Source organism: Panthera onca, chromosome D2 (genome assembly GCF_046562875.1).
Source record: "Panthera onca isolate mPanOnc1 chromosome D2, mPanOnc1 haplotype 2, whole genome shotgun sequence".
Classification (NCBI taxonomy): domain Eukaryota; kingdom Metazoa; phylum Chordata; class Mammalia; order Carnivora; family Felidae; genus Panthera; species Panthera onca.
The window spans coordinates 70,124,608-70,137,873 of record NC_138349.1 but is presented as its reverse complement, the minus strand read 5'-3'; the positions used below and the strand labels follow the sequence as shown (position 1 = coordinate 70,137,873).

Here is a 13,266-nt window from a genome sequence, read left to right as displayed (position 1 = left end):
TTTCAGTAAGGAAAAATTTCCTGTACAACCATGGAAACAGAGCAACACGTTAATACCAGAAGAATCTTCAATCAGTACATATTCAAAGATACTGACCTAAAAGCTTCTTTGGTCATGCAATAGCTAGAAATAACACTGTTCTTGGCAAAATGTAATAAGGAAAATTATTACTGTATACTAGGTCCCAGAGGAAATACAGAGATGGGTCACTTCTAACTCACAATGTTTTTATACTTGTAAACGTTTAAAGGAACTTGTTTACATGGTAACAGAAGACACTTCAAAATCAATTTTACCAATAAAGTTTTACCAGTCAATGTCCAGACTTATGGAGGTCTCCATGAAATTGAAAAAAAGATAATCCAAAATATAGACTTCCTTCTCTTTTTTAATGGTTATTTATTTTTGAGAGAGAGACAGAGCGTGAGCGAGGTGGAGTGGGGGGGGCAGAGGGAGAGGGAGACACAGAATCTGAAGCAGGCTCCAGGCTCCGAGCCATCAGCACAGAGCCCGACGTGGGGCTTGAGCTCACGAACTGTGAGATCATGACCTGAGCCGAAGTCAGACACTCAACCGACTGAGCCACCCAGGAGCCCCTGGACTTCATTCTTATATAGTATCCTAGGTTATATACATATTTATGACAAAATTATTCAAGGTGCTAATGTACGACAAGTGGGAAAATAGCGATGGCCACCAAATAGCAACTTCCATTTCCCCCCCAAATATTACCATGGTCAAAGTGACTCTGAAGAGGAACGTTAGTCTTCAAAACACCAAACATTTTTAGCGCATTCACAAAGACCGTAAGAACTAAGAACGAGTGCGAGTGTATCCCGTTTGCAAAACGACAGGAGAAATTTCTTGTTTTCTAAGAAGACAAGGGATTCTAACGTGTGTGCATACGGCCAATGTGGAAGCCCACGCTGTTTCCACTACTGTGCTTTCTCGGACTGCTTCCTCACCGGAGGAGGGGAGGCGTGAAGGAACGTTTAAGCCCATCATCTTCTTCGGGAAGATCCTTACTTGGAACAAACAGTTGAAAGGGAACTGCAGCTTACATGTTTTGGAGGCTGCGGTAGATGCTGTCGTCGCAGATAACTGTCTGCCTAACAGCTACTCCCCAAGGAGCCAAAGGAACAGGTGAATGTGACCCCAAAGCTGGAGACAGGCATTGGTTATTTTAAGCCAATTATGGCCATTCCCAGCCCCCTCCTCCCTGCCAGACTGGATTAGAAAAACATACAGCCTTGGGGTGCCTGGGTGGCCCAGTTGGTTAACGTCAGACTCTTGGTTTCGGCTCAGGTCATCATCTTGAGGTTCATGAGTTTGAGCCCCACACTGGGCTCTGTGCTGACAGTGCAGAGCCTGCTTGGGATTCTCTCTCTCCCTCTCTCTCTGCCCCTCACCTGCTCGCTCTCTCTCTCTCTCTCAAAATAAACTTAAAAAAAATTTTAAAAAGAAAAATATACAGCCTTAAGCTAATCAGTGCAAAGTGTTATTACCCTGGCCACATAATGGGTCCAGGGACAGGGACTTGACCCAATGTGGCTCAACCGGGTGGAGAGGAAGAACTTTTACTCCATCAATGCAGGGAAGAGCTCCTCTTTCCTACAGACGTAAGAAGAAAGTGACCGAAGGGTGCCTGGGTGGTTCAGTCAGTTAAGCATCTGACGCTTGACTTCGGCTAAGGTCATGATCTCAGTTTCGCGAGTTTGAGCCCCGGGAGTGGGGCTTTGCGCTCACAGTGCAGAGCCTGATTGAGATTCTCTCTCTCTCTTTCTCTCTCTCTCTCTCTCTCTGCCCCTCCCCCGCTTGCACTCTCTGTCTCTCTCTAAATAAATAGAAAGAAAGAAAGAAAGAAAGAAAGAAAGAAAGAAGAAAGAAAGAAGAAAGAAAGAAAGAAAGAAAGAAAGAAAGAAAGAAAGAAAGAAACTCGGATTACAAAGAGTAGTCATTTTATGGCTCTGCAGGGGTGAGGATGACGGTGCTACAGGTCCTTGCCCTCACAGCTGAGCTCCTGACTCAGCCAACCCTGAACACCCTCCCCACTGACAGTTATTTGAAAAAAATACTTTTCCATATTACCTCCAGCATTTTGAGTGGGGTTTTCTGCCCCCTGCAGTTGGAAGCATTCCGCCTGATGAAACGACCCAAAGGGCTCATCACCTATCATCGACTAAACAGAAACTGTGTTACGCACAATTTCAAAAATTCTTTTAGTTTTGGTCATATGGAATCGGTTTAAAATCAAAAGGCGGTCAAGTAAGCCGGGATTTAGGACTAGGGGAGTTCACCCAACCACTGGCTACTTGGCAACTACCAAGTGCCAGGCATCTGAATGCTTAGGAACCACACATTCAGATCATCTGAGACATCTGCCATCACAACAGGGTTATGTCTGCCCCCAAGTGCTCCCGGGCTGCTGAGCGGGGTGCCAGTCTCCCGCTGACGTGCCTGATGGATACACCAAAGCCTGCCCTCACGGCTCGTTCACCTCCACGGTTGACCAACTTCCTTCCACTTGGTCGACCTGTTCTCTCCCTAGGTACATTCACCACTGGGCAGCCGTGAGGCCCTGAAGCTCCAGGAAGCCGTGAAAGTACCTCCACAACTCTCTGCCCCCCCGTGGACTGTGAACTGATTTCAGATCTGAGTTCTCAGAAGGGAAATCTATTTTTTAAAGGATGCCCTGTGTGACCTCTTTAAGTCAAGCAAACGTGGTCCGTGGAAGACGTTTTAATTAGTGTTGCGTTTATATTACACACGATGTAAAGACTGCTTGGTTTGTACCATAAAGAAAAAAAACTATGTCTTAAAGTGGGTTTTCCTATTAACCTGGCCTTTTGTTTCATACTCTGTAACTCAGAAGAAAAACGCCACCTCTCAAACGGAATCAAATCAAAGGTGCTTTTAGCAGTCCCAGAAGGCTGTGTCCAGGAGCACCAGGGACACAGAGACGTCTCAGCAGACCCCTGCTTTCAAAGAGCTCATGGTCTCATCTTGAAAGAAACATTCTCTTTGGGGCAATTGAGATTTGAGCAAATTATAAAAGAGATATGCAAAGTCCTGGGGCACCTGGCAGGCTCAGTCAGTAGAGCATGCAACTCTTGACCTTGGGCTTGTGGATTCGAGTCCCACGCTGGGTGTAGAGACTAGTTAACAAATAAAATCTTAAAAAAAAAAAAAAAAAAGATATGCAGGGTGCCTGGGTGGCTCAGTCAGATAAGCCTCCGACTTCGGCTCAGGTCATGATCTTGCAGTTCCTGAGTTCAAGCCCCGCGTCGGGCTCTGTGCTGACAGCTCAGAGCCTGGAGCCTGCTTCGGATTCTGTGTCTCCCTCTCTCTCTGCCCCTCCCCTGCTCATGCTCTGCTCTGTCTCTCTCTCTCTCTCAAAAATAAATAAACATAGAAAAAAAAAAAAAAAAGACATGCAAAGTCCAGTGCAAAGATAGTATATATTTTATGAGGACTTCTGCAATAACAGGGCATAAGCAAATGAACAAGAGAAACAGTCTTATAACTAAGGGAGCACACCACATACAGTAACATTTTAAATGATAACAAAAGAGAGAGATACTTTGTTTTTAAGTTCCAAATTTTTTCTGCATGCTTAAAAATTCATATTTGAAAAATTACAAGCCTCCCTCTAACATACGTCCACTCGCCCATAATTTATTAGCCCTTGATGAACGGTGTACCCTACCCTGCACACCTCAATATCGTTAGCTGCTTTTTTAAGGACTTAGGTGCCAAACACACAGCACAGAAGAGACAGAAAGAAACAAAGACCAAGATAACTACGCGTTGCGTTGTCATACAGGAGCCTGCCATTCTGAGTAGCGCAGGAATGCACTTGGCTGTGGCAGAGTACAAAGCATCTTTGTCCAGGTGTCACAGCCATCATTATCAGGGACTTCTTGGTATTGGCCAAACCTCTCCACATTAATTTACCCTGGTTTGGGGAGCTCAGAGGGGGATTACAAAGGGAGAGAACTTGTAGTTACACGGCGTTTATTTGACTCATATGTTACAGTGGTGTTTATTCTTCACATTTACCCAGCTTTATTCGCCCTTTAAACCACAGTACCCTGCATGTCATTTTAGGTTTTAAATTACATTCACGGCTACAGAGAAGCACAAAAGGATTCTTCAAACATACAGAGCATGGTCCATTACTAAGATCAGACTGGTAGAGAAAGCAGCGATATTCAGAGAACACAGAGCACAGAGGATTCAAAGGTTTTTCTCTCAAACTATTTTCACTGGCATGTATCCTAACGGAGTTTTCAGGAACGGGGAAAAAAGAAAATCTATTCCATTAGCCTAACCAATCTCTAGAGGGTGGATTATGAGAAGACGTTCAAGAAACAACATCAGCTTTCTCCTCATTTCAAAGAAATATTCAGAGCAAAACGCTTCCCTGATTAGATATGCTAAAAGTGGAAAGAATCGTGTTATGGCTAATTCCATGCCTCGGGGCCCAAAGTGTGAGATACTTTTCAAAACACATTGGTGACGTGGTTCTTAACAGAAGAGGTATTACTATTATTACTAAGTTAAGAAGGAAAGTTCACATTTTAGGCTTACGTGGAATTATTTTTCAAGGAGCACAAGAAGCTTTGGAAACACCATTTACTTAAATCATGATGATATTCCCGTGAAGCTGTGGCCTAAGTTGCCAGTAGTCCGGGTTCCCGAATAGATTTTACCAGGACCCCTTCTAACTCACCCCTACCCGAACCCACCTCACCCTTGCCCAGGCGGTCGGTTTCCCTTCCTGCATGTGGGAGCTACAGAGGTTGCTTTACCGCCAGTTACAAGGACGCCATACCACCAGCAGCAAACGACTGGTCCAACTACTTGGGTTGCTGTGCCTGGAGACAGGCATTGTTTTATAATCCACTAATCTGCCCCCACCCCCAGCCTTCCCTTGCCTCTCCTGGGGTTAACAGTAACTTGGACTACGTTAAGGGGTCTATTTAAGAGACAGAAACCAACTGGACTCGGGAGATGGGATGATGAAGAATTAAAGATTCCAACTTTCTCTCAGGCGGATGGGTACCAGGGACAAATAGAAGGCTGGGGAGTAGGAATGGGTTGGTTGGGTTTGGGATGCAGTGTGTGAGGCTACCCCAGGCCATCCAGATGGAATAGTTAGGTATGGAGTTCAAAACAGGCTCTTAAGCCTGAGGGACTGATATGACTGGAAACAGAGATTCAGGAGTGGCAGGAGTCACAGGCAAGGACTGGGACGGAATGCTTTATAGTTCAAGTGACTGCGAAAATTATCGTCCACTTTTGCTTTTCTAAAGAACAAGGTTTCCTCCTGAAATCACTGTTGCATCAGATGCTAACCAACTTGGATATACATTGGAAAATAAATTAATTAATTAAAAAAAAAATCAAGGGCAGCCTTGATCTCAAGAGTGCCCCCAAACAAACAAACAAACAAACACACCACCAAAAAGCGAACAAACAAGTTTTCAAAGGTCTGGGCACGGGAGCCATTATGTAGCATAGGATCTCGACCTTCTATCAGGTTCCCGGACCAACAGCACCTGCGTGGGCTGCGAGCTGATCAGCCGTGGAGCCGCCACCACCCCCCATCTACTGAATCAGAACTGCCACTTTACGCACCAGGGGACTCGGGGGCCCAGCAGTTTGAGGACCTCTGGTGCAGTGTTCCCCACACTCTAGTTCTTTAAATGGTCACCCGTTTCCAGCACGTGAGGAAAGGAAAACACAAACGTTAGAAATGATAAATAGATTCGATTTGGAGAAAGGTCCTTTATGCCGCTGTTAGACGCTTCCTTGACTGACGTTTATGTCTTTTATGAAATTCAGGTGATGGTTAGTTTGGTGATTTCTCTAACAGTAAGTTATTTTATACTTTACTGGCACCACATACCTTTGAAGATGTTACTTCCTTTACCCCAAATATCCTTACTCTACTTCCCCTATTAAGCCCAAATTTCTCCATGAGTCATATTCTGACTACCAAGGCCTATGTTTTAGTGTCACAGGGATGCCGTACCAAAATGCCACAAGCCGGATGGCTTAAAACTAGAGAAATTTATTGTCCACCAGTTCTAGAGGCTAGAAGTCTGAAATCAGATGTCAGGAGGGCCATGCCTTCACTGAAGGCTCTAGGGAAGGACCCATCCCTGCCTCTTGCTAGCTTCTGGTGGGTGCCCACCCCCTTTGTGGTCCTTGGCCACTGCCGTCTCAGTCTGCCTTTCGTATCACATTCTCCCTGTACGTGTCTATACCCAAATCTCTCCCCTCTTATTCGGGTAGCAGTCATTGGATTAGGGCCTCCCCGAATCCCACAGGACTTCATCTTAACCGGATTACATCATTCCTATTTCCAAATAAAGTCACAATTCGCAGGTACCTGGGGTTAGGACCTGAACGTATCTTTCGGGGGATCCAATTCAACCCGCAACGGCCTACAATGAAATATTTCTAAAAGAAAACATCTTGATAATTCTCCAAGTGATGTGGTAAATACTGTAATACTGTGCTTTCCAAATAAGGCACAAAATAAAAATACGAAGACTATATTGTAATAAACTCAGCACACGACTAACAATTTGCGTTCTTGTTTCATTAAACCGTGTTCGTTGTAGAAAGCATAAAGTCCAAAGTGTGGAGACTGAGCTTAGATTTTTTTCCTCAGTCTTAGCCTGCTTTAGTCCTTACTTTTTTTTCCCCTAGCATTTTCTGCACCACTTATATATTTTTTAGCCCCTTTTTGGCCATCATTGCTTGGGACTACCTAATCCACTTGTTAATTTTGTCTCGCAAATCTTGGTGTCAGGAATTACTTAAGGCCAATTTGTGTCACCTCCGAAGTCTCAGATGGCTGGAGTTCTTCAGCCATACTAACTGGCTTTAAGAATGCTCTGAAATCTACACTGGGGAAACACTGTTTCAGTTTAGATATACTTAGACAAGGGTTTCAAACGGAAACAGATCTGTTTTAGATTTTAACTTTGTGTTACAATCTTACATACAGTATTCATGTGGTTATTAGTTTCAGGGCGGGCAAAATGTTTACTACTCAGTCTATGGAAGAAGACATATTGCCTTAATTTGCTAAAAAGCATTAAAGGCAGATATAGCTCATCACTAGTACTTTATAAGCACTGGCTCTTTATTTTTCACCCTATTGCTGTTAAGCTACACAGAGCCTCCTTTTCTGGAAGAGAAAATAAGTATAGAGCACAAAGGAGTTTAAAGGTTAGGCAAACATTCCTTTACCAGCTAGCCAAGAGGCACACGTCTGGAAGGTGGAACCTGATTGTTTTACTTTTGGGGAACAATGCTGTGCAAATATGGTCAATGATAAATGAAGGTGACAGCTTACGACTTTTGGCTGGCTGTTTCAACTGCCACATTTGCTGTTTCTGAAACCAACTTTCTTTTTCTTTTCTTTTCTTTTTTAACGTTTATTTATTATTGAGAGACAGAGGCAGAGCATGAGCATGGGAGGGACAGAGAGAGAGGAGAAGACACAGAATCCGAAGCAGGCTCCAGGCTCCAAGCTGTTAGCACAGAGCCCGACACGGGGCTTGAACTCACAAACCGCGAGATCCTGACCTGAGCCGAAGTCCGATGCCGAACCAACTGAAGCCACACAGGTGCCCCTAAAAACCAATTTTCTATTCCATTAGTTTCTTCTAACTTTCTCTATTAGAGAAAAAGATTAAATTGTGAGTAAAAACACATTTGGATGGAATCATGACAAAAGAATACTGTTGCTTAAAGCCTTATGATATTTATTTATTTATTTATTACATTCTTTTAACATTTATTCATTTTTGAGAGAGAGCGAGCGTGAGCAGGGGAGTACAGAGAGAGAGGGGACACAGAATCCGAAGCAGGCTCCAGGCTCTGAGCTGTCAGCACAGAGCCCGATGTGGGGCTCGAACCCACGAACTGTAAGAGCATAACCTCAGCTGAAGTCGGACGCCCAAACAACTGAGCCACCCAGGTGCCCCCTTATGATCATAATTTAATCAGTTAATCTGTGATGCTCAAAAGTTCAATTAACTGCATCCAAAGTGTAGTAGAGATATGCGATATTTTATGAAGGTTAGTTCATATAACACAAATGAAATGTAAAAGCTCCGTCTCCCGAACTCTTCCAGTCCTTTCCTCCTCATTCAAAATCCCCACCTGGTTTTCTTATTCAGACTTTCCACCCCTCCCTAACGCTCCTATCCAGGTAAGAGAAAAAAAGTGTGGGTAAGGAGCACTCGAAAATAAAGAAAAGCACAAGGACAACCAAAAATCGCTAGACAAGCGTATTTTCTTTGCAAAATCTCCCGACTGTGGTTCTGTACAGGGAGGACCCGACCACATGGACGAACGCGACCATTTGTGGCTCTGACAACACTTCAAAAGCCATCGGGTTCCTGGAGGATGTCCTAAGCCTTCTAGGAATGGGTGTAATGCCCCAAGGGGCACCAAGAACAGGGCAATCACAAGTCACAGGAGAGGCTGAAGGTGAAGCAAATGCACTGTGACCTCACCCCTCTTAGGAGAAAGATGGAACCTTCCATAGGCTCTCTCCACCTCGCCCTCACCTCTGTACCACTGTTTAGGCTCCCCTTATTGGAACTCCATTTCTCTCCAGCCCTGGGCATCTGCCATTCTGCCGCCCTGACCAGTTACTACCGCCTAGGCTCCTCACTCTGGGCCAGGGTTCCTCCTAACATACTTTCCGAAGGCACAATCCTCCAGAACTCCTGCCCGCTGTTTTAACTACTCATTCGTTAGTGTCCTGATGGCATTAACCCTGTATCCGCCACTAGACTGCATGCTCCGTGAGACCAGAACCACGCCTGTCGCGTGGCCTGCGGTATTTGCAGCATCCTGCTGCCTCCACCCTGCCATTCCACGCGTGTCTGTTGAAGGAGCAGCGGGCCACCACACGTGATCTGAGTCCGGGTACATACTTTTGAACTTGAACCTCTCCCTGGGATTGTAAAACTCCCAAAGTCTTAATCTGAGAACGCACAATTCCGAACAAGGAATCAGAGACTGGTAAACATCTCGAGCCTGATGCAAAGGAGACGTGTACGATATTAGTGATTTTTACCACGCAGGACTAAAACAAAGCACAACAACACAGTATATGAATTGGGAAGGCTTTCGATTACTCAAAAAAAAAAAAAAAAAAGATTCCCTTATAGCATCCAGGTGTGGGTGCTACAGGGGCAGCAAAGATTAAGCAGATAGGGCTCTGCTTCCAGGGTGTTCATGATTTTAAAAAGGCACATTTATAAACAGCCATAATGCAACCCAGAAAGGACTAAACACCCGAGAGACGGAGAAAGAAATAAATGAGGCAAGAGGTCTCCGCACGAAGACACGGGTTAGTCTATCGATTACTTCTCACTGTAATCCCAGGGCAAAGAAAGGAATTCCAACCCAGGAAAGGTCATGCTGGAATACTCGAAGAACACACTGAAATACAGGCGTCGCCCTAAGTCCTTCACGGCCCCTCGCCGGGGACAACATCGCAGAGGAAAGTCTTCAACTGGCTTTCCAGACCCGGAGCTACTGAAAATTGGAAAACCCTCCGCGCGTGAGCGCGTAGAAAAGGCCGGAGGAAACTTGAGAAAGCAGATCACGTAAACGGGCTGCGCACGGCCGGGCCCGCGCCCCCCGCGTCCCCGCCGCCCCCGACCTCCCGCGGCCCGGACGCGCCCCCGAGACCCGCGGCCCCGCGCGCACCCGCCCGCCTCGCCCGGCCGCCTCGTACCGTAGGTTTCGGACATGGCCGTCTGCGACATCTTGGGAGCGGCACCGCCTCTCGCCGGGTCACCGGCTGCAGCTCCGGCCGGGCCGGCGGGCGTGGGGGGCCGGGGTCGTCCTCCGCGCCTCGGTGGGAACGGCGAGCGGCAGGGGAGCGGAGGAGGGAGGGGCCCGCGGTCCCCACGGCAACGGCCGGCCACCCCGCGGCTGCGGCCCTGCCGGACTGCGGGCTCCGCGCAGGCGCACGGCCTCCGCCCCCCGCCGGGCCCGGACGGGGACTGGGAGGAGGAGGAGGAGGAGGAGGACGAGGAGGAGGAGGAGGAGGAGGAAAGGGGGCGCGAGGCCCGGCCCTTCCGTGGTCGCGCGTGCGCACGCAGACCGCGGCGGGGGTGGGGGGGCAGCTGGCCCGGGCCAGGGGCGGGGCCGGGGAGCGCCGGGAGGCGGGGGCGGGGGGCGCCCGGCGCCGGGAGGCGGGGGCTGGAGTGGGAGCACCGGGGTGGGGCAGGACGCGGACGGAGGGTTGCGGCTGGCCGAGGTCGGGTTGCAGGGGTGGGGAGGGGCCTGCAATCCGCAGGCTTGTGGGGTGACCGAGTGTTGGGGACAGTGGGGTCTAGCTCTTGGGCAGGGACGGCAAAATGCCTGCAGTGGGAAGACAGTCCTGCCGGATTGGCCCTCCGCGGTAAAGACTTTGTCGTCGTCGTCGTTAGTGGCTCGCAGGCAGGAAAAGACTTCTTTAAACTATTATGGTCAACCGGGGAACGTGGTTAATGGGTAACTAGGAGGCGGTAGCCCCAGTTGTCCAGCTAGAAGACCAGCCCCTGTGGCCGAGGAGGCTGGCTTAGCCGGGAAACAGCTTTACGCAGACCTGCCAGGCCCTCTCCTGTAGGGCTAAGCTGGTGTCTGGAGAAAACGGTCAGAACTTAAGGTGCCCTGGTGCTGGAGAGAGTCCCCAGAAGACTGTAGACATTGGCCCTTCTGCGTCCCATGTTAAGGGAATCTGGCTTACGGGCAGGAAGCATCTCCCGGACCTCAGCTTAGGTTAGGATTCGGTGGCTGGGTATTCTGATTTAAGGCGCAAGGCTGAATTCAGAATCCCCTTCTGCTGGAAGTGCAGAGGTAAATGTTTATTAGGAAGAGAATTTTGGCTGGGAGTTTGCTTGGTCTGAGCATGACCAGAGTCACGTCATATGTCCTAAGGCCCAACCTTATTCAAAAGGTATAGATACTAAAATATGCCTTGGCTAAGCTCGCAAGTAACATGCACTGTGGGGAAAAGGCTAGTAAATACGTTTTTTTCGAGTCCGTTTGGCTCCATCCTCCTCATAAATTGGCATCAGACTTTGACTGAGAACTTTCCCCTCTTCCCCAATGGCCATTTGGCTCTACATTTTACTCTTCTCTCTGATCTTAACAGCAAATAGATATCCTTGCTTCTAAATCACAGAGAAGCCCCATGCTGAAATATTGTGAGGACTATAATCTGGAAATATTTTGCATATATTTCTTGTTCGGTGGCTGAGATACTTTGTTGCTTTCTTAATTTGGTTTTCTGCATGTCAATTCTGATTTACACTCCTGAGTATAGCAGGCTAATCTGATGGAAACGATTTCCAACGAAAGACAGGGATCCCATTCTTTAAATCTAAGATTTCTGCCTGCCAGAAGCTTTTGTGGCTAAGAAAGAAATCACTGAGTTACAGTGATTGCTTGGGTTATTGATTAAAACTGGACCTCAAGATTTCTGAAACCTGGACAGAGTGGTAGAAATAAAAAAATTAAGCTGCTGTTTCAAAGCTGAGAGACGTTTTCTATTCTGTGGACCATGAACTTAGATCTTTGGGGAAAACTCTTTGTTTTGGAAAAACTACCCAAAGAAATCTAGTTTGCAAATACAGAGGCACATATCACAATTAGAAAAGGAAATACGCAAGAGCTGAGGCTTGAAGGAGCCACATTTTTGGAATAGCAGTGTGGAAGATTCTTTGCATCTCAGTAACTGTGGATCTTTGAGAGAAACCAAATTTCTCCTAAAATCTCTTCGAGACCACCTTTGATTTTGAGGTGCTGTTGATTGTGGAAGGAAAACTTATTGCAAAATTAGTGTTTTCTCCAGTTATTTTCTCCTTTCTTTTCGGGGGGGGGGGTTGTGGTGGAGTAAAAGTAAGTTTCCAAAAGCCTCAGCACACTGGGGATGTGTCCACAGGAAATGAAGGGAGAAGGATTTCTTCCAGAAGATCCACTCCTCCAATGCCTCCTTTACTTTCCTTCTTGCTCCCTGGCAATGCTTCACATGAAATGAGCAATTAGGAATCTCAGGGGGCTGCCGGCCTCACAAGGATTCATGTTCTCCAGGACCAGCAGAGGACCACAGGGGTAGGGACAGCGGTCTCTGTAGGGAACAGTGAGCACAGATGGACAATGACTGAAGGGGCCTTTTAGACTCCTAGGCAAGGGTTGGACCGAGACCAGTGGTCCAGTCCCATGGAGTGGAGCCCTAAAAAGGCTTAGGAATGAGAATCCAGCATAGCCTTGTTGGCCCAGAAAGTAATGGCATTGGGAATGAAAGGAAATGGCATCCTTGGTGGAGCTAGGCTTGGTGGAGAGCATTGGTTACAGCCTATGTGGTTTGGTGACTTTACTTGATGGCTGGAGTTGAAGAACACGAGCCAACTTATGTCTGGGTCCTTGCAGACTCAGAAATATCTTGGTGTTACTTTAAGAAGGGCACCTGGGTGGCTTAGTCGGTTAAGCGTCTGACTCTTGATTTTGGATCAAGTCATGGTCTCATGGTCGTGAGATCGAGCCCCTTGTCAGGCTCCGTGGTGAGCATGGAGCCTGCTTAAGATTCTCTCTCTCTTTCCCTCTGCCCCTCTCGCCTGCCTCCCCTGCTTGCATGCTCTCTCAAATAAAATTAAAAAAAAAAAACGACAACAAAAAGAAGGACCCAGGTTCTGCCCAGGTAGGTAGAGGCTTGAAAAGGTGACCTCAGTTAAACACCCAGGCTGGTGACACCTGTGACCTGTAACTCTTCAGGTTGAACGAGACCTCAGAGGCCACTAGACCAGTTTGCTCTCCAGGGCCGAACAAGACTACCACATCTCTCATTGGACACGCCTGTTGTTCGGGAATATGCAGTCAGGATGGGCTAAATTATGTGCAGTGACAAAGATCTCCCAACATGCCTATGACTGACACAATGGCGTTCATCTCTCAGACCACCTGCCCCACTCATGGTGCAGAGACTCAGCTCCGCGTGAGCACCCATAGACCCAGGCTGACCCAAGTCTCGGATAAACACACGCTCCCACCATTACCCAGGCAGGAGAAGGAACCGGCACCGATTGTGCATCCGCTCCTGAAGATTCCATCGGGAATGGATAGAATCGTTTCCATTTATGTTTCATGGGCCAAAGCAAGTGACGTGCCCACACCTGATTTCGAAGAGGGTGGGGGGTACCACATTGTATGTCCCAGAAGGAAAGGAGAAGAGGGTGTATT

At 47.4% G+C, this 13,266-nt stretch overlaps 1 protein-coding gene across 1 annotated transcript in view; it reads right to left on the bottom strand.

Moving 5' to 3' along the window:
• The window catches only part of RAB4A (RAB4A, member RAS oncogene family), a 45,514-nt gene extending 35,408 nt beyond the window's left edge, over positions 1 to 10,106 (bottom strand). The window contains exon 1 of the mRNA XM_060642767.3: positions 9,776 to 10,106. Coding sequence (XP_060498750.1) covers positions 9,776 to 9,806 — 31 coding nt within the window. The 5' untranslated portion in view covers positions 9,807 to 10,106. The remainder of the gene's footprint in view (positions 1 to 9,775) is intronic.
• Between the last annotated feature and the right edge of the window lie 3,160 nt (positions 10,107 to 13,266).